Genomic DNA, 22,684 nt, shown 5'->3' on the forward strand with positions numbered 1-22,684 from the left:
GAAAGCTAAGTCAGGAGGCAAGAGAGGATGTCTGCAATATGGGTAACCAACGTAGCTTGTACATAGCATATAGAAAGAGCTCCTTCAAATCAGTAAAATATTACGTTGAAATCCATATATTGTTTATTTCATCAGTTTTCATCCTCCCAGATCTGTAGAAGGAAGTTTGCTGATGACAGAAAGGACTAAGAAAACTTTATTTACGTGAGATAAAGAATTGAGAATAATTGCTTACATAAATCAAAATAACGTATCCAAAGTAAGCAATAAAAGAACTTAAATGATTCGTTTCTTTAAAACTGTTTATCTAAAGCAATCTACAGATTCAATGCATTCTCCATTAAGATACCAATTACATTTTTCACAGAACTGCAAAAAAAAAAAAATTAAAATTTACATGGAACCACAAAAGACCCAGAATAGCCAAAGCTGTCCTGGGCAAAAAGAAAACTGGAGGATTCACGTTACCTGACTTCAAATTATACCACAGAACTATAATTTCTATGTTTTTATGCTGTAGAACATATGCAAATCAGCAATGTACTGGTATAAGAACAGATTCAAAGACCAATGGAACCAAATAGAAAACCAAGAAACATACCCATACATCTACAGTGAGCTCATTTTCGATAAAGGTGCCAGAATCATACATTGGGGAAAGGACAGTCTCTTCAATAAATGGTGCTGGGAAAACTGGATTTTCACATGCAGAAGAATTAAACTAGACCCCTATCTCACACCATATACAAAAATCAAATTGGAGTGGATTAAATGCTTAAATCTAAGATCTCAACCTATGAAACTACTATAAGAAAACTTTGCAGAAAAATCTCTAGGACATTGGTCTGGGCAAACACTTTTTGAGAAATACCCCACAAGCACAGGCAATCAAAGCAAACATGAGCAAATAGGATCATATCAAGTTAAAAAGCCTCTGCACAGCAAAGGATGCAGTCAACAAAGTGAAGAGACAACTTGCAGAACGGGAGAAAATATTTGCAAAGTACCCATCTGACAAGGAATTAATAATCAGACTATATAAGGAGCTTGAACAACTCTACAAAAAAATTTAATAATCTGACTAGGAAAAAATCTAATAATCTGATTAAAATGGGCAAAAGACCTGCACAGACATTTCTCAAAAGAAGACATACAAATGGCAAACATGCATATGAAAAAGTGTTCAACAACATTGATCATCAGATAAATGCATGACAAAACTACAATGAGCTATTATCTCACTCCAGTTACAATGGCTTTTATCCAAAAGACAGGCAATAACAAATGCTGGTGAGAATGTAGAGGAAAAGGAACTTTCATACACTGTTGGTGAAAATGTTAATTAGTACAACAGCTAGGAGAACAGTTTGGAGGTTCCTCAAAGTACTAAAAATAGAGCTACCATACGATCTAACAATCCCACTCCTAGGTATATACCCAAAAGAAAGGAAATCAGTATATTGAAGAGCTATCTACACTCCCATGTTTACTGCAGCACTATTCACAATAGCCAAGATTTGGAAGCAACCTAAGTGACCATCAACAGATGAATGGATGAAGAAAATGTGGTACATATACACAATGGAGTACTATTCAGCTATAAAAAGGAATGAAATCCAGTCATTTGCGACAACATGGATGAAAATAGAGGCCATTATATTAAGTGGAATAAGTTAGGCACAGAAAGACAAACTACATGTTCTCACTTATTTGTGGGAGCTAAAAATTAAAATGATTTAACTCATGGACATAGAGAGTGGAAGGATGGTTACCAGAGGCTGGGAAGGGTAATGTGGGTCGAGGGAAGTGGAGATGGCTAACAGGTATAAAAATAGTTAGACAGAATGAATAAGATCTAGTACTTGATAGTATAACTGGGTGACTATAGTCAATAATAATTTAATTTTACATTTAAAAATAACTAAAAGAGTATAGTTGGATTGTTTGTAACACAAAGGATAAATGCTTGAGGTAATAGATACTCCATTTACCCTGATATAAGTATTACATATTGCAAGCCTGTATCAAAACATCTCATGTACCCCATAAATATATATACCTGCTATGTACTCACAAAAATTAAAAACTAAAGAAAAGAAAAAGTAACCCTACTTATCTCAATCCAGTATTAAAACATAGTTTGAATTGCTTTATTCAGGATCACTTTTGTGAAACAGTACAGGGAACATAACATTCGCTAAAAATGTAAGCACTGAATATAGGCATCTTCAACAGAACAGTAGTCCTCATTTAGAGAAGTTGAAAATGAAAGATCACTTCTACTCCCTCACTATTTACTTTTCCTCCCAAGACAACCCCTAAACTATTATAACAGGATGAGTTAATTAGGTGAAAAACAAAACAAAAACCAATGAATTAGAGTGATGCCAGCATCCCCTACTTCATTCACAGGAAAGGTAGATCAACACTCAGCTGCCTTGAGATGAGATTATGAGGCACCTCCCAGAGCAGAGGAGACAGACACTGGGAGGGAGAAAACATACCAGTAGATTTAGGGGAAATTTCTCGAAAGGGTGAGAGTAGTAGAGACTGAATCAGACTAAGACTGGTTTAATTGAACTGAGAAAACAAGGACTCTTGGCTTTCACCCACGTTGGCAAAGTGAAATTTGTGCTCACTGCACTCCCACAGGACAATGGGAAGATTCCCTCCCTTCGTTCTTTCTCAAGGAAAGGTAGGTTTGGAGGAAATTCGGGAACTACTCCAGCTTTGCTTGTCAACTAATGTGCAGAGCAGGCTGAACATGTGAGAATCATATTGCCAGTCACCTCAAATGTCTAAGAATGTCTCAGGGGAATTATCTGTGCCTTCTGAGGAGCCACGTGAAGCCAAGAGGGGTCCTGAGACAAGGATGATCAGGGGCAGTTTTTAAATACAGAAAGAGTGGCCAGGTGCAGTGGCTCATGCCTGTAATCCTAGCACTTTGGGAGGCCAGGGCTGGAGGATCCCTTGAGTCCAGGAGTGCAAGACCAGCCTGGACAACACAGCAAGACCCTGCCTCTTCAATTAGCTGCGTGTAGTGGTGCACGCCTGTAGTCTCAGCTATTCTGGAGGCTGAGGTGAGAGGATCACTTGAGCCCAGGAGGTCGAGGCTTCAGTGAGCCATGATAACAGCCACTGCACTCCAGCCAGGGTGACAGAGTGAGATCCTGTCCCTAAAATAATAGTATTAATAGTATCAATAGCATTAATAGTATTAATAATGATTAAAAAGAAAGATATATGGTTCAGTGAGGCTTCCAATTTTACAATGCTTTTCAGTTTTTTAACACACCCCAGAGCCCTGCCAAGGCATTGCTAAGCCTGTGATTGGGCTGTAATTTCACCTGCACTCTCTATCCTTAAACTTAAAATACTCTTTTTCTCTCTTGCTTTCCCCACTCCAATCCCTTCAGTCATCAATCTTCACTTTCCATGAAAAGGCAAGAAACTCACGCGATTTTGTCACAGACAGTGCACTTCCAGCTGCCATCAGGACCTGCAACTCGACACTCCCTGCATACCCTCAGGGAGCAAGCCTGACAAGGGTCTCCCCGGTCAAAGATTAGGCCCAGGTTTCTCTGACAGTGAACGCAAACTCTGCTGGCCTCTTGTTGAGTTTTCCCACTTCTACGTTTTGCTTCTAAGAGTTCATTTTTCAGCTTCCTGAAAGGAGAGGGAAAAAAATCACTTAAAACAAACAAACAAACAAACAAACAAACAAACAGGAGCAGAGATATCTACAATGTCTAAAACAATGTCTAAAATAGATACAATATTTGCCTCAAACAAGACTGCTTTAAACTGGGGGCCACCATGCAATCTCACTTAGAATTTTGAAAAGGTGCCTATTTGGTGTCGCTACTTTCAATTCCCATCTCTTTATTTAAGAGATATTTTCATTTGGAAGAACATTTGAATCAAGGAGTTAGAGCCAAATATTTTCAGGAAATACAATTTCTCCATCCAGAAGCAACAATCCTTTGATATCAGTAACCAAAAAATAAAATGTTTGTGTTTTACTTTTGAATTTTGACATTCTCTACTAGCACTATTATTTTGCTATTAGTATTTATTCACATTCTACTGTAACTTCTCTAGGATATCTTTGATACCATAACACTAGAGAGCGTGGCCCCAGGTTACAGGTATACATAGTACCTGGTTCTTCACCTGCCTATATATACTACTTGAGGCAAGAGTGTGAGATCAAACTCAGCATCATTGTAGGCACAATCTTCATGCACTTAAGAAAAGTAACAAAGGCCACCGGAGCCAGATGGCCGAATAGGAACAGCTCCAGCCTCCAGCTCCCAGCGCAAGCAACATAGAAGATGGGTGATTTCTGCATTTTCAACTGAGGTACTGGGTTCATCTCACTGGGGAGTGTTGGACAATCGGTGCTGGTCAGCTGCTGCAGCCCGACCAGCGAGAGCTGAAGCAGGGCAAGGCATCACCTCACCTGGGAAGCGCAAGGGGGAAGGGAATCCCTTTTCCTAGCCAGGGGAACTGAGACACACAACACTTGGAAAATCGGGTAACTCCCACCCTAATACAGCGCTTTACCAAGGGTCTTAGCAAATGGCACACCAGCAGATTATATCCCACACCCGGCTAGGAGGGTCCCACGTCCACGGAGCCTCCCTCATTGCTAGCACAGCAGTCTGCGATCTAACTGCAAGGCAACAGTGAGGCTGAGGGAGGGGTGCCCGCCATTGCTGAGGCTTAAGTAGGTAAACAAAGCCACCGGGAAGCTCAAACTGGGTGGAGCCCACAGCAGCTCAAGGAGGCCTGCCTGTCTCTGTAGACTCCACCTCTGGGGACAGCGCACAGCTAAACAAAAAGTAGCAGAAAGCTCTGCAGATGCAAATGACCCTGTCTGACAGCTTTGAAGACAGCAGTGGATCTCCCAACACGGAGGTTGAGATCTGAGAACAAGACAGTCTGCCTGCTCAAGTGGGTCCCTGATGCAATAAAAAATGAGGAAGGGGATATCACCACTGACCCCACAGAAATACAAACTACCATCAGAGAAGACTATAAACACCTCTACGCAAATAAACTAGAAAATCTAGAAGAAATGGATAACTTCCTGGACACTTACACTCTCCCAAGACTAAATCAGGAAGAAGTTGAATCCCTGAATAGACCAATAGCAGACTCTGAAATTGAGGCAATAATTAATAGCCTACCAACCAAAAAAATCCCAGGACCAGATGGATTCACAGCTGAATTCTACCAGAGGTACAAGGAAGAGCTGGTACCATTCCTTCCGAAACTATTCCAATCAGTAGAAAAAGAGGGAATCCTCCCTAACTCATTTTATGAGGCCAACATCATCCTGATACCAAAGCCTGGCAGAGACACAACAAAAAAAGAGAATTTTAGACCAATATCCCTGATGAACATTGATGCAAAAATCCTCAATAAAATACTGGCAAACCGAATCCAGCAGCACATCAAAAAGCTTATCCACCATGATCAAGTGGGCTTCATCCCTGGGATGCAAGGCTGGTTCAACATACGCAAATCAATAAATGTAATCCAGCATACAAACAGAACCAAAGACAAAAACCACATGATTATCTCAATAGATGCAGAAAAGGCCTTTAACAAAATTCAACAGCCCTTCATGCTAAAAACTCTCAATAAATTGGGTATTGATGGAACGTATCTCAAAATAATAAGAGCTATTTATGACAAAGCCACAGTCAATATCATACTGAATAGGCAAAAACTGGAAGCATTCCCTTTGAAAACTGGCACAAGACAGGGATGCCCTCTCTCACCACTCCTATTCAACATAGTGTTGGAAGTTCTGGCTAGGGCAATCAGGTAAGAGAAAGAAATCAAGGGTATTCAGTTAGGAAAAGAAGAAGTCAAATTGTCCCTGTTTGCAGATGACATGATTGTATATTTAGAAAACGCAATCATCTCAGCCCAAAATCTCCTTAAACTGATAAGCAAATTCAGCAAAGTCTCAGGATACAAAATTAATGTGCAAAAATCACAAGCTTTCTAATACACCAATGACAGACAAACAGAGAGCCAAATCATGAATGAACTTCCATTCACAATTGCTTCAAAGAGAATAAAATACCCAGGAATCCAACTTACAAGGGATGTAAAGGACCTCTTCAAGGAGAACTACAAACCACTGCTCAGTGAAATAAAAGAGGACACAAACAAATGGAAGAACATACCATGCTCATGGATAGGAAGAATCAATATTGTGAAAATGGCCATACTGCCCAAGGTAATTTATAAATTCAATGCCATCCCCATCAAGTTACCAATGACTTTCTTCACAGAATTGAAAAACCTGTTTTAAAGTTCATATGGAACCAAAAAAGAGCCCGCATTGCCAAGACAATCCTAAGTCAAAAGAACAAAGCTGGAGGGACCACGCTACCTGACTTCAAACTATACTACAAGGCTACAGTAACCAAAACAGCATGGTACTGGTACCAAAACAGAGATATAGACCAATGGAACAGAACAGAGTCCTCAGAAATAATACCACACACCTACAGCCATCTGATCTTTGACAAACCTGACAAAAACAAGAAATGGGGAAAGGATTCCTTATTTAATAAATGGTGCTGGGAAAATTGGCTAGCCATAAGTAGAAAGCTGAAACTGGATCCTTTCCTTACTCCTTAGACGAAAATTAATTCAAGATGGATTAGAGACTTAAATGTTAGACCTAATACCATAAAAACCCTAGAATAAAACCTAGGTAATACCATTCAGGACATAGGCATGGGTAAGGACTTCATGTCTAAAACACCAAAAGCAACGGCAACGAAAGCCAAAATTGACAAATGGGATCTCATTAAACTAAAGAGCTTCTGCACAGCAAAAGAAACTACCATCAGAGTGAACAGGCAACCTACAGAATGGGAGAAAATTTTTGCAATCTACTCATCTGACAAAGGGCTAATATCCAGAACCTACAAAGAACTCAAACAAATTTACAAGAAAAAAACAAACAACCCCATCAAAAAGTGGGCAAAGGATATGAACAGACATTTCTCAAAAGAAGACATGCATACAGCCAACAGACACATGAAAAAATGCTCATCATCACTGGCCATCAGAGAAATGCAAATCAAAACCACAATGAGATACCATCTCACACCAGTTAGAGTGGTGATCATTAAAAAGTCAGGAAACAACAGATGCTGGAGCGGATGTGGAGAAATAGGAACACTTTTACACTGTTAGTGGGATTGTAAACTAGTTCAACCATTGTGGAAAACAGTATGGCAATTCCTCAAGAATCTAGAACTAGGAATACCATTTGACCCAGCCATCCCATTACTGGGGATATACCCAAAGGATTATAAGTCATGCTGCTATAAAGACACGTGCACACATATGTTTATTGCAGCACTATTCACAATAGCAAAGACTTGGAATCAACCCAAATATCCATCAGTGACAGACTGGATTAAGAAAATGTGGCACATATACACCATGGAATACTATGCAGCCATAAAAAAGGATGAGTTTGTGTCCTTTGTAGGGACACGGATGCAGCTGGAAACCATCATTCTTAGCAAACTATCACAAGAACAGAAAACAAACACCGCATGTTCTCACTCATAGGTGGGAATTGAACAATGAGATCACTTGGACTTGGGAAGGGGAACATCACACACTGGGGCCTATTATGGGGAGGGGGCGGGGGGAGGGATGGCATTGGGAGTTATACCTGATGTAAATGATGAGTTGATGGGTGCTGACGAGTTGATGGGTGCAGCACGCCAACATGGCACAAGTATACATATGTAACAAACCTGCACAGTGTGCACATGTACCCTAGAACTTAAAGCATAATAAAAAAAAAAGAAAAGAAAAGTAACAAAGACATTGCCTATCATTTCAAATGAGATCAGGTGGATTCAGGGTGGTATGGCTGTAGACTGCCTACCATTTCACATTGAAAAGCTTCCGCTTAGCATTTGAAAGTTTCCAATAATTTCTATTAGCCTATGGGCTTTGCTGTTAGACATGCCTATGTTTAAATCCGTGTTCCATAATGAATAAGCTATCCAGCCTCAGGCAATGATTTACCCACTCAACCCCAGTCTCTTCATTTCTAAAATGCGAGTAATAATATTCCTTCATGATTGTTTTAAAGATTAAATGAGATGATAAATCTAAAGTTCCCAGCATGCTGCTTGGCACATTGGTTCTAAAGAAATGTTAGTTCCATGTCCCTTCTTTTACTACCTGACATGGAATTTATTTATCTATCCTTTAGAAAATTGCTATTCCAAGTGTGGTCCTTGTTCCAGCAGCATCAGCATCACCTGGGAACATTTTAGGAATGCAGAATCTCAGGCACTGCCTTAGACCCTATTGGATCAGAATCTACATTTTAACAAAATTTTCAGGTAATTAGAGTTTGAGAAGCATAGCTTTGGCAAATTCAGTCTCAAATTCGGCTATATATTGGAATCACTTTGGAAAGGTTTAAAAAATACTGATTCGCAAATCTCACTTCCACAGATTCTAATGTAATTAGCTTTGAATGTGGCCTAGGTAATGGGATTTTTAAAAGCTTCACTGTTTATTCCAATATATTGCCAAATTTGGAAAACACTGCTCCAGAAGATAGATTCCTTCTCACTTAAATGCTTCACAGACATGTCATTGCTTTGTGCTACTGAGTCAATCCCTTCTTCAACATAGAATGTTTATGTTCCAGGAAAAAAAATTGAGAATCATCCCACACGTTTTATACCATATCCTTTTACATTTGTGGTGTTAAACTTTGTCATGCCCATCTAGACTAGCATCTTCCCAAAGGCAGGAACAAAGGCCTTAGTTTTTTGTATATACTGCTCAGGATCCAATTCCATGCTAGGTTATAAAGCAGTTGAATATTTAAAGCTATTTATTATTTCTTTTGATCTTTCAAACTAGCTTCTGAGGTATTATAAGACTCATGTTAAACATAATAAGTAGTACAGATGGAATCAGAAACCGGGTCATTTATTTCCCAGCCCGATGAGAGATTCATAAAAAGAGAATTTTCAAACTGTAGAGCAAAGTTTTTAAAATCTTTGACTTAATGTCTCATTCATTCATCCAATAAGCACTTATAGTATGCCTACACTGTGCTAGGCATTCTGGTATTGAGAAAAAAATGAGTCTAAACAAAACATCTACTAAGAATTACCATTACCCTTTATGTTAGTTAAGGAGACAAATGACACACGATGACTCATATGTTGCAACAGGCAGCCATACTAAGCACTTTTATGTCCCTACCAAGTTTGTGGTAATTTGTTACAGCAGCCACAGGAAATGGATATACCCTCGATTTGGCCTCATTTCTTACTGAGTACAACATTCCTGGGCATAACACACCCAACTCCCTGGGCTTTCAGTTCTTTGACCTGGTCATCTTCTTTGACCTTCCCGTCCATGTGCACCATTCACTCTCATGAAGAAACCCTGGAACTTGTTATCTCTAGAAATTGTTATATCCAAAATCATGAATTTAAACACCGTTGAAGTAATTATTCAGTTCTAATGAGTACATCACTTTCTCATTATCCATCAGTTCTCCTCTCAGCCTCACTTCCCCTCGGAGCCAGAACAGAAGGAACCCTGCTTGGGATTGTGCGTCTCCTACCCTACAAACATCCTGGAGGCAGAAGATCAGCTCTTTGAACATTCATGTGGATTAAACAGAGTGAGAAGATATCAACAGCCTTCTGTTATCAGTTTCATATGGAGAAATGGTAATGACAACAGAAAGGAGACCTCTTTGTCCCATCACCAAATATTTCAAGCAATGATGCATACCTTTTCTCTTTCCTTTCCTTCAATATAAGCAGGCACAGATCCTTAATAGGAGAAGAGAAAACGAAGTAAAAGTAGAGTAAAAGAAAACCTTTATTCCTTCCTTGTGGCTCACTGCAGTGGCTTGAAGTGCTGTATGGATTTGAGGCATATGGGAAGGAGATTGAAATGGATAATAATGAATAACTTAAAAAATGTATAAAATAGATAGAATATTTGCCTCAAATAAGACTGCATTAAACTGAGACCACCATGCGATCTCACTTAGAATTTTGAAAAGGTGCCTATTAGGTGTCTCTACTTTCAATTCCCTTCCAATCTACTCTCCATGGAATCATCAATGTCATTAGTCAATACTCTTTTAAAATATTTCTTATATCATGTGGTTCCTCTGCTTAAAACCAACCATTTTTCCTTTATATTTTTAATAAAATGTATACCTCTTTCCCATAGCCTGTAAAGATCTGCCTAATCTGCTCCCTCTTCCCTCTAGTCATCTCCTATCTACAGATAGGAGATAGGATTCGGCAACATAACTCAACTTAAAGTTTCATACATATACCAAGTTCTTTCCCACTTGAGGGCCTTTGAACATGCTATTTCCTCAGCTGGGAATGCCTTCCCTTCACACTCCATCGCCCAACACAGTAGTCATTTGTCTGTTCACTAAATACTTCCCATTCTCCTTACTTCTGAAAGCAAGTTGGGATTGCACATTTCTGCCTTCTTGGCATTAGATGTCATCATGTGACTCACACTGTCCAATGAAATGTGGTAAGTAATCCCAGGTAAAAGCTTTAAAATCAAGGGCAGGGTTCACCACACACCCTTTTCTTTGCATAGAGAATGACAATGTTCCAAATAGTGTCTGCTCTGCAAGTGTGGACCCTGGTCTGAGGATGCCGTGAAGTAGAGTCCCCAGACATCCTGTTATGAACATGTGGCATGAGTGAGAAATCTTTGTTGTTTTAAGCCACTAAGAGTTTGGAGCTGTTACTGCAGCATCACTTAACCTATCTTGACTGATAAACACACAACTTAATTCTTAATCTGGCTGGCTCTCACTTAGTTTTTTTTTTTTTTATTTTAGTTTTACTGCGGCTACCCAGGGAGGTTTTCTCTGACCACCACATCTACAGCAGCTTCACATTCTTTAATTTTCCTTGTTGCTGTGTAGATGCATTTATATTAACATATAAATTGGTGACCTACATGTAGTTGAAATTGTAAAGACTGAAAAGATGAACTATCTTGATGGTTGTTGAATGATAGAATCTTTTCATTTCTGTATTCTAGTGACATATTGAATGTTTTTTTCCTTCCCATCATCAAAACTGTTCCATGTTTTAAAAAGACTTTTTGCTTTATCATCACATAGACGTATTTCTTTCAAATCAGGAATTGCTTTCATTAAAATTCTTTTCACATTTGTGTGGCATTGTTTTTCTTGTGCTATCTTGTCTGGACCAAAATGTACTGAACACCATTTTACACCAAATAAGATAGGAATTTTAGAATGGAAGCAATTAGCTGCCTTGAAGAAGAAGCCATGAATAAACAGTTTATAAAGTATCTTTAATTCCTTGATGCTTTTAAACAATTTCAGCTAGTAGAGCACATCAAGGCCTAAGGGAGATAATGAGCAAGCAAGGATTACACAGTGGCCCAGAGCACAGGGTTCTAAAGTCAGAGTGCTTGGGTTTAAGTTCTGGCTATGCCACTTATTTCCTCTGAGACCTTAAGACAATTACTTAACGTCTGTCTGTCTCAAGACTTAAGAAGACTTAACCTGTTTGTGTCTCAAAATACTTCTTCTGTAAAAGCTTCACAGCGTTGTTGTGAGCATTAAGTAAGACAATGTTTGAAAGTGTTTAGCACAGCTTGACACCTAGTAATTATGGCATAGACAATTCTGGTGTGTGTTTCCCAATATCTGTCCCCTCTTTCTTCTTTATTAGTGGAACATCTAGCTATACTCATGGCCACTCAGAATAAAAACTAAATTTCTCAGTATTTCTTGCAGTTAGGTTTTGTTACGATACTAAATGCTGGCCAGGGGAGTGTAATCAGAAACGATATACCTCTAGGTCATGCCTTTAACAGAATAGGGAGGATCCCTTTCCCTTGACCCCTTCTCCTTTCCCAGAAGCTGGGATGAGAACATAGGAATGAACCATCCTGGATCAAGAGCTAAACTCTCAACATGGTGGAGCAACAAAAGATAGGGAGTCCAGACCCCCACTTTAATGTAGCCCCCATAACAATACCACAAAAGCTACCAATCAACCCAGACTTTTACATTAGACAGGAATATGTTCCCATCTTAAGTCATTATTATAATGTATCTCTGTCACCAGCAGCCAAACCTATTTCCCCAAAAATACAATAAGAATTCAGGAAATAATAGTTTGTATTCTTGCTTCCACTTGCAGAGATGTTGCTGTCAGGTTTTGCTTCAGCCTCTGATGTAATGCCTGCAAGCTAAGTACTTCTCTAGAACTAGTGTTTCATATTCCATTAAGAGAGCAAGGCCATAGTAACTGACAAAGTCTATTGTCAACAATGAGACAAAAATCACTAAAATGATATATGCAGGCAGAATAATGTCACAGCAGCCTGATTCTGATGCCTGTACAGCTCCTTGCACTCCCATCTTTTGTAAGATTCAGAGACAATGCCATCAACACTGTGCTATTTCATATTTGCCTGAGGAAAATCTGGGGCCGACCAGACCTTCTTTCTGTACTCTGAATATAAAAAAGTTACACTTTCATTTTGACTGTAGCTTCCACATGCAGCACCTATCATTAAAACCTAAATTTCACAACACTTAGCCACATAATAACAGGCACTTTACATGTTGATATGGTTTGGCTATGTCCCCACCCAAATCTCATCTTGAATTGTAGCTCCCGTAATTCCCAGGTGTTGTGGGACAGACCCAGTAGGAGATAATCATTCGGTAGGTCTTTCCTGTGCCATTCTCGTGAAAGTGAGATCTCATGAAATCTGATGGCTTTACAAAGGGAATTTCCCTGCACAATTTCTCTTCTGTTCTCTGATACCATGTGACATGTGCCTTTCACCTTCCACCATGATTGTGAGGCCTCCCCAGTCAAGTGGAACTGTGAGTCCATTAAACTTCTTTCTTTTGTAAATTGCCCAGTCTCGGGTATGTCTTTATCAGCTGCATGAAAACAGACTAATACAGTAAAGTGGTACCAGTAGGATGGGACACTGCTGAAAAGATACCCAAAAAGGTGGAAGCAACTTTGGAACTGAGGAACAAGGAGAGGTTGGAAGAGTTTGGAGGGCTCAGAAGAAGACAGGAAAATGTGGGAAAGTTTGGAACTCCCTAGAGACCTGTTGAATGACTTTGACTAAAGTGATGATAATGATATGAACAATGAAATCCAAGCTGAGGTGGCCTCAGATGGAGATGAGGAACTTGTTGGGAGCTGGAGCAAAGGTGACTCTTGTTATATTTTAGCAGAGACTGGTGGCATTTTCCCCTGCCCTAGAGATGTGTGGAATTTTGAACTTGAGAGAGATGATTTGCAGTATCTGGGGGAAGAAATTTCTAAGCAGCAAAGCATTCAAGAGGTGACTTGGGTGCTGTTAAAAGCATTCAGTTTTAAAAGGGAAACAAAGCATAAAAGCCTGATGATGTGATAGAAAAGAAAATCCCATTTTCTGAGGAGAAATTCATGCCAGCTACATAAATTTGCATAAGTAACAAGGAGTCAAATGTAATCACCAAGACAATGGAGGAAATGTCTCCAAGGCATGTCAGAGACCTTGGTGACAACCCCTCTCATCACAGACCCTGAAGAAAAAATGGTTTCATGGGCAGGGCCAGGGTCTCCATGCTGTGTGCAGCCTAGGGACTTGGTGCTCTGTATCTCAGCTGCTCCAGCTGTGGCTGAAAGGGGGCAATGTAGCGCTCAGACCATGGTTTCAGAGGGTGCAAGCCCCAAGCCTTGGCAGCTTCCATGTGGTATTGAGCCTGCAAGTGCACAGAAGTCAGGAATTGGGGTTTGGGAAGCTTTGCATAGATTTCAGAGGATGTATTGAAATGCCTGGATGCCTAGGCAAAAGTTTGCTGGAGGGGCAGGGCCCGCATGGAGAACCTCGACTAGGGCAGTGTGGAAGGGAAATGTGGGGTTGGAGCCCCACACAGAGCCCCTACTGGGGCACCATCTAGTGAAGCTGTGAGAAGAGGGCCATTGTCCTCCAGATCCCAGAACAGTAGATACACTGACAGCTTGCGCTGTGTGCCTAGGAAACCACAGACACTCAACACCAGCCCGTGAAAGCAGCCAGGAGGGAGGCTGTACCCTGCAAAACCACAAGGGCGGAGCTGCCCAAGACTGTGGGAACTCACCTCTTGCATCAGTGTGACCTGGATGTGAGACATGGAGTCAAAGGAGATGATTCTAGAGCTTTAAGGTTTGACTGCCCCCTGGATTTCAGACTTGCATGGGGCCTGTAGCCCCTTCATTTTGGCCAATCTTTCCCATTTGGAATGGCTGTGTTTACCCAATGCCTGTACCCCATTGTATCTAGGAAGTAACTAACTTGCTTTTGATTTTACAGGCTCATAGGTGGGAGGGACTTGCCTTGTCTCAGATAAGACTTTGGACTGTGGACTTTTGAGTTAAGGCTGAAATGAGTTAAGACTTTGGGAGACTGTTGGGAAGGCATGACTGGTTTTGAAATGTGAGGACATGAGATTTGGGAGGGGCCAGAGGCTGAATGATACGGTTTGGCTGTGTCCCCACCCAAATTTCATCTTGAATTGTAGTTCCCATAATTCCCATGTGTTGTGGGAGGGACCTGGTGGGAAATAATTGAATCATTTGGGTAGGTCTTTCCCATGCTATTCTCATGATACTGAAAAAGTCTCATGAGATCTGATGCTTTTATAAAGGGGATTTTCCCTGCACAAGTTCTCTTCTGTCTGCCACCATGTGAGACGTGCCTCTCATCTTCTGCCTTGATTGTGAGGCCTCCCCAGCCATGTGGAACTGTGAGTCCATTTAACCTCTTTCTTTTGTAAATTGCCCAGTCTCAGGTATGTCTTTATCAGCAGCATGAAAATGAATTAATACACATGTCATACCATTGCTTTGACAACAACCCATGAAAAATACGTTATGAATCCCATTTTATAGATAAGAAAGTGGAATCTCCGAGAAGTAACTTGTGGGTCACAGGGCTACTAAATAAGGAGGTCAGGATTCAGACCCTGAATTTTATATTCCAAAATCTGCACTCTTCCCACACATCAGTATCCTCTCACTGGCTCTCAATATATTAAAATATTTTTGCTCAGAAAGGACCCTATATTTATTAATGACTGCTGTTTCTTTCCTAGCTGTGCAAAGCCATGCTGAGCACACTCAAAGTTAAGCCTCAGTAAACATAGAGGGTTTCTTCTGCCTGCCTGGCTTCTTTCAACATATGGCATCTGCCCAAATTGGATCTTATCACAAAGTTTCTCATGACAAATATTCCCCAACAGAGCCATTCTTCAACGAGCATGACTCTATCTTAATACATTTTGTACAACTTTTGATTAGTTTTTAAATCAAAGGCTATTAAAAAGAATCAAGACTCTCTGAGAACTGGGAAAAAGTTTTGCCTGGATAAAAAGCTGCTTAAGAGAAACTAACATGGAGGAGGAGTAAAAGAACACTTGTTCAGATAAAGAAGTCTTGTGAATTGTGCCAATTTCATGTTTACAAATAGTCTCAACAAATAGTCTCAAGGAAAGAGGGCACTGTGAAATCTTCATATCTGCAGAAGACACTTCCTGGTATTAAAAAGCTTGGCTCATAGGAATACACCGGAAAATCTCACAAAACCATGTCAACTGACAGGCAACTGACTGAAAAAAAACCCCAAAAAACCCAAATTCCAAAAAAACTGGAAAAAAAAAAAGGAGCGATAATGCTGAAAAGCAACAGTTTTAGGGAAAATAATTAAAACGGTAGAAATACAAGGAAGAACTTAACCAATCCCTTATAACCCAAGAGAATCAATGACTTATTACAGATTTTCCAGAAACATTAAATGTGCTCATATATGCAAAGGGACAATGACTCAAGTATTCATTCTGAATTCTTTTTAAAAAGGACGATGGAGACAAAACAGCAAACATTATCTGTCCCTGTAAAGTCATGTTGATGGTGACCTCTGCCAAACATTGCCTGACATCTCACCCTTGCTTAGATTCTTCTCCTTCCCTGTATTGCTTTCCCTACTAGTAGTTTATTAAATAATTATTAATTATAGTTAATAAATTATAATTCAATTAATTATATTAATCAATTATAAATTAATATATTAATAATATAATTATATAGATATAATCAATTAATAAAATATAATTAATTAATAGTTAATATTAAATATTAAACTACTCTTTAATAAATCACTTGCACACAAATCATGAGCTCAAGGTCTACCTCTGGGGAATCCAACCTAAGACAGGGATCTTATAAATTATATGACAAAAACAGCTCATTACAACTCTAAAGGAGTTAGGAATCACCGCAATTTGATACCTTGCTGTTTATTCACTATAGTCTTAAAATCATAGCAGAAATTTATCTCATATGTAATTAGCAAACCAATCTCCCACATGGAACTATCTTAATATAATTATTGCCTCAATTTCCTGGCCCATCAAGGAACAAGAATGTGTTTTGCTAATCTGAAACCTAAAGAATACCTTGCTTAAGTATTAAAAACATCAGAAAGTCTTGTTATCAATATGATAAATTACTCAGAAAAAAACGGAGATGGAGATAGAATCAGTACAGCAAGAAGTAGAAAAGCTGCATTTCTTTAAAAAACAACCAAGATAAAATGTTGGGCTTCTTAAAATATTTGGTATCACAATGCAATGATAGAATTGACTTGATGGAAGAAAACTAGGCATTCATACAAAAAACTGATACTTTAAAGAGAACATGTTGCTCATGAAAAACTCTTTAAAACCAATTCTGCTGTTGAATATGGACACATACTAGAGGGTTTCCATTTTAGTTTTTGTAGATATGTAACTGAAGTTTATTTCTAGAATGACTCTAAATTGAATTTGTGCAAACTAAATTATTTTAAATGTGGTGGGGAAGGGGTTATATGTTCATCAAAGGCAGTTATCAGTACTTAATTTTTCCCATTTTACCTTTTTAGGTGATACTTATGGAGATTCACGTTTTCATAGATAAAGGTTATTGCAAAACACATTTCGAGCAGTTTTCCTAGTTGTCAGTATCAGTACATGATACAAGAAATGTTGTCACCATTTCTTTGAAATTTGTTGAATATGCATATAAATGTTTCCTTTATGCATTGTCCTTTCCTTATATGCTTCACCGAAAACCATCACTGGCAATTAATTACAAACTTTCAGATTCTATGAAAGGAAGTTGAGATTTCTGATAAGCAATAAACAATCTGATTCACAAGATGCATGGTCTTAATTGAATCGATTTTCTCAGATTGCCGGTTTTTAAAATTAACGAAATATTAATCAAGATATGAATCACAATATAAGAGGATGTATGAATGAGAATGTTCATGGAAATAAGAATAAATAGTTAAGAAACACCTGGCACATTCATGTTATATGGAAAATCTTATGTTATGAAATCTTATCCAGCCAATAAAAATATTTACAAATTATTTTTAATGACATGAAAAATGTTCATGAAATAATGTAAAGCAAAAATAAAGTAAAATTTACATATATAGTATGTATATGTAAATTTCATGCAATTTCCAACTATATGAAAATATACACACACATAAAAGTGACAGGAAGGAAATTCAACACGAATGGAGACTACCTCTGGGAAGTGGAATTCTATATGAGACTTTAATGTTCATATTATATGGTTATCTAATTTTCTATAATAAGCCCATTGATTCTATAATGAAAATATGTATCAGAAGATATTAAATGTTTAAGCAGATTGAGGTTTATGATATTTTATACAATATGTATATGTAAATTTCATGCCATTTCCAACTATATGAAAATTGCATATATATATATGTATATATATGTGTGTGTGTGTGAGACAGGAAGGAAAGTCAACACAAATGGAGACTATTCACCTCTGGAAAGTGGAATTCTATGTGAGACTTTAATGTTCATATTATATGGTTATCTGATTTTCTATAACAGGCCCATTGATCCTATAATGAAAATATGTATCAGAAGATATTAAATGTTTAAGCAGATTGAGGTTTATGATATTTTAAAAGTTGCACACACTGATGCCCTTTATAGATCCTAGTACAATACTGAGATTAAAAACTTTAAAAAATTGTTTGCTGTGTAATAATTTTATTAATTTAGTTATTTGCATTAAATATTTGCATTGTGCTTAATTACTCTGCAATAAAAGAATAATTATAAAAATTATGAAATACATGTTAGCCTAATCTCATTATAAATTTAAATTGGTTAAGCCATAACTCCTATTAACATAGGAACATTCTTATAGGACTACTGTTGATATAAAATTGTCACCTGCCTGAAATCTGAAACCTTAATGGTGACATTTTTATTAGTGAAGTTTTCACTTATATCATTTCCTTAGGAATAAAATACCTATTTCTCCAAGGATATAGTTGATATTAGATAGTCCCTTATGAACTGACTTACCTTTAAGGGGATGGGTCTTCTTTACTCCCCCTTCCAGCCCCAACATTCAGCCACGTTCTGGATTACAGGGGCTTTCTTGTTCTGTTTCTGCAATTTGCATTGAAAGGGAATGGTAGTTTCTTGGGATGTGAGTGTCAATTAACCCCTGCTGCCTAGAGGCATGACCTCTATACCAATTCTGGCTAGAGACAATACACCAGGAAAGGAAAGGGTAGTAAAATGGGAATATGGGGAAGAGTAAAAAATATACAGAGGATCCTTGAACAACATGGGTTTGAACTGTCCAAGTTCATCTATACGTGGATTTTAAAAAATAAACAAAGTTGGATCTCCGTAACCTTGAGTTCTGCATTTGCAATCAAAGATTGAAAACACAGTATTTGTGAAATATGAAACCCGCATTTACGGTGGGCCAACTCTCCCTATACACAGATTCCACAAGGCCAACTGTAGCCTTGAGTATGTGTGGCTTTTGGTATACACCAGGGCCCTGAAACCATTCCCCAGCCTATACTGAGTCTCTCTTTATATAGACTGTCTCCAAGTATAGATATATATGTAGAGAGAAAACCTATCTCTCTCTATATTTCTATATATAGTCTAGGTATTTGAAATAATATATATCTTATAATAATATGAATATAATATAGACACATTAATAATTTGAAATAATATAGATCTCTATATAGAGACATATATAGATACAGATAATAGATATAGTCTCAGGTAACAATCTTACTTATGACTATGGTGACCTATTATTTCAAACCCCCAAGAAAATGGTCTGAAATAGCTAGAAGAGAATAATTCAAATGTTTCTAGCATAAGGAAAAGATAAATACTTAAGGTGATAGATATCACAATTACACTGATTTGATCTTTACAAATTATATAAATGTATGAAATTATAACATGTACCCTGAAAATATGTACAGCTACTAAGTATCAATAAAATAAAATGTAAAAAAATATTTAAAATGGTCTGGCAAGTTTATTTATTTGGACAATCCAATGTTTAACATGTCTCTGAATATCAGGTATTTGTGGCCCTGTGCCTATGGTGAGCCTTACAAGTAAAACTTCCTTGGAGAAAAATGCTATAGAATCAAAATTTAAGTTAATTTCCCTAAATGTAATTATATATTGAAATTGGTAAGGTCTTTGCTAGGAAAACATCCAAGGTTTAAGGCAGATCTGGATATTTTTGTTCATTTCTCTGTGACTCATTAAGCATTTGAGTTCCATTAGGGAGCCAATATGTTCATGCTGGGAGTTTCTGTTAATCCATTAAGAAGCTTTGTGGCAATTCTATTAGGATTAAACCAAAGTGTTTACCAAACTAGAAGTCCAGTCCAGCAGTTCTCCTGGTGTTTTATGGGGACGATGAGCCTTTAGGCTTTTGAGAAGGTCAAACTAATTTTGTTCTTAGTGGTAGAGTGATAAGATTTGGAAAAACAAACAAATGATCAAACATTTGTAGTGTATTAAAAGGGTATTATTGCTTGGCGCTTAGACTCCCTGACTTCCAGGTTGAATGTATAATTCTTGAAATCACTTCAAAGTCCGTTTGAACCAAATATTTAACTTATCTGCAGGATTCCAAATAAGCAATTTGAATACACGTTCCCCTCCTGTTTCTCCTTCCTTCTCTTCTCCTAGCACTGAAATGACGAAATCAGTCACATTAAGAGAAAACCATAAGGTGAATGGCAGTTACTAGGCTGGGGTCTGTGGTCTCTTGAAGATACTAAGTTCTGGCTTATTTAGTGGCCCATTTTAGCTGAGCCAGCTTTACAGAAGAAATCATAATACACTTGCACTCTGGTTTTCAGTCAGCATAAGGAGTAGAATAATTTAAGGAATTCTCATCAGGTTTCAGTGTGCAAGAGCAATGGTTCAATAAAAGTCATAGTAACTTAGATAATGCCACACGACTTAGAGGTCAACACTATCAGTAAATACCAGGCTAAGGAAATGATTTCTGTTTTATTCCATTTCTCTGATAGCTATTAGTAAGGTTGTGGGTAGACTTTCAATAGGGTCCAAATAGGTGCAGTCCTAGCATAAGCATCACAACGAAGAGGAAAGGGTAGCAATATGGAATGAGAGAACCTCCGCTCTGTTGTTTCCCAGCTGGAAAAATTTTTAATCCCTCTACAGTTCGGGTACCATATCTGTAGTACATTATAGCACTACTCACTTCAGAGATGACATGGGGATTAAGTGAGGAAACATTTGTGAATTGGATAATACATTATCTGGTATGAGGTAGGCATTGTATAGTTTACTATTTATTTTTTTGGGGGGGGCCCCTGCAAGGTCAGATAAATTTTTCAGAGGTTAAAAGTGGCCTAAGAGTTGAGTGCAGGCTCTGGAGTCAGACTGCAGGGCTGGAAATCACAGTTCTGCCACTTACCAGCTGTGCAAACATGGACACGTTATTTAACTTTGAACTTTGGGTTCCTCATCTGTAAATGGGATACTAATAGTTCCTACCTCATTGGTAAAATGAATGTATATCCTGTCCTTTACAAAGTTGTAGAATCTTCTATTTCTTGGTATTTTCTATACCTCCAGATTTACTTTACTGTTATTCTACTAGAGGCAACAAAACACATTTAAATTGTTTCAGGACATGAGCACTACAGATTGGGTGGGGCATAATCCGAAGGTGATGAGACCCTGTGAAATCATCTAAACTCCCAGACATGTGCCCATGCTCCATCTCTGACAGCCATCTCTATCCCAACTGTATATAATTTCTTGGACTACAGACATTCTGTTTCTTCCTGAGATGGCTATCAGGGCTTTTGGGTATAATGTAGCTATTTCCAAGGCTAGAACCTACCAAGGTATTGTCTTAAACACCAAAGATCAGTAAACTATGGCCCCTGGATCAAATCCAGCCCCCTGCTTATTTTGGTAAATTAAGTTTTACTGGAACAAAACCACTCCTCTCTCTTTAAAAAAAAAAATATTGTCTATTGCTGTTTTTATACTGCAATGGCAAAGTAGTTGTAACAGAGAGCATACGTCCCATAGAGCCTAAAATATTTACTATCTGGTCATTTACAGAAAACATTTGCTAACCCCTAGTCTATATCATGGATAAAGCCCAATCCACAATTGCTAACTCCTTACATTGCATCTCTGCTCATCTCCATTATTCCAACAATAAAAATAGCACTTGAACCATAGAAGGAGCTCAACAAACATTGATTAATTCTGACTTTTGAGGATTGTAGGGTGCTTTTGGCTGTATATAACAGAAAATCCAATTCAAATTGCTATAAGTAATAAGAAAACATATTTTATTGCTTAAATAACAATCTCAGAGGTGTGGCAGGTTCTAGTATATCAGTATACTAACAATAATTTTTTGCCATTCTTTTGGCTCAGCTTTGTTGACATGCTAGTTTTTGTCCTTAATGGCAACTGGGATAATATGTTTCATTGAATACATCCAGTGGGAAAGAGGACTTTTGATAAAATCTGGACCATATGTCTGAGTGGGTCATGTTTGGTCTCATGTCTACCTCCAGATCAATGATATTTTCCAGAGGAATACCAGTAGTGGTATGGTTAATTATTTAAAAATTCACTGCTATCCACACACCTAAAGTGAACTCATTTTTGACAAAGGTGCCAAGAACATACACTGGGGAAAAGTCAATCTCTTCAATAAATAGTGCTGGGAAAACTGGATATCCATATGCAGAAGAACGAAACTAGACTCCTATCTCACACCATATAAAAAATCAAATCAGAGTGGATTAAATACTCAAATCTAAGACCTCAAACTATGAAACTACTACAAGAAAACATTGCAGAAAATTTCTAGCACATTGATCTGGGCAAATATTTCTTGAGAAATGCCCCACAAGCACAGGCAACCAACACAAACATGAACAAGTAGTATCATATCAAATTAAAAAGCTTCTGCACGGCAAAGGATACAGTCAACAAAGTGAAGTGATAACCCAAAGAATAAGAGAAAATATCTACAAACTACCCTTCAGACAAGAGATTACTAACCAGAAGATACAAGGAGCTTGAACAACTCTACAGGGAAAAAAAATCTAATAATCTGATCAAAAAAATGGGCAAAATAATCAAATAGACATTTCTCAAAAGAAGACATACAAAAAAGGTGCTTAACAACATTGATCATCAGATAAATGC

General features: G+C 38.1%; 2 protein-coding genes across 5 annotated transcripts in view; one reads left to right on the forward strand and one right to left on the reverse strand.

The window, feature by feature from the left end:
* The window catches only part of SRPX (sushi repeat containing protein X-linked), a 178,416-nt gene extending 167,231 nt beyond the window's left edge, over window positions 1-11,185 (forward strand). Inside the window, exon 10 of the mRNA XM_073013812.1 lies at window positions 9,578-11,185. Within this exon, the coding sequence (XP_072869913.1) occupies window positions 9,578-9,704 (127 nt within the window). The 3' untranslated portion in view covers window positions 9,705-11,185. The remainder of the gene's footprint in view (window positions 1-9,577) is intronic.
* SYTL5 (synaptotagmin like 5) overlaps window positions 1-22,684 on the reverse strand; it is a 231,550-nt gene that overhangs the window by 71,718 nt on the left and 137,148 nt on the right. For all 4 annotated transcript variants that reach the window (XM_073013809.1, XM_073013807.1, XM_073013810.1 and 1 more), the window contains exon 3: window positions 3,457-3,666. In XM_073013809.1, the coding sequence (XP_072869910.1) occupies window positions 3,457-3,666 (210 nt within the window). The remainder of the gene's footprint in view (window positions 1-3,456; window positions 3,667-22,684) is intronic.

The sequence above is a fragment of the Chlorocebus sabaeus genome, chromosome X (genome assembly GCF_047675955.1).
Source record: "Chlorocebus sabaeus isolate Y175 chromosome X, mChlSab1.0.hap1, whole genome shotgun sequence".
In the NCBI taxonomy this organism is placed as follows: domain Eukaryota; kingdom Metazoa; phylum Chordata; class Mammalia; order Primates; family Cercopithecidae; genus Chlorocebus; species Chlorocebus sabaeus.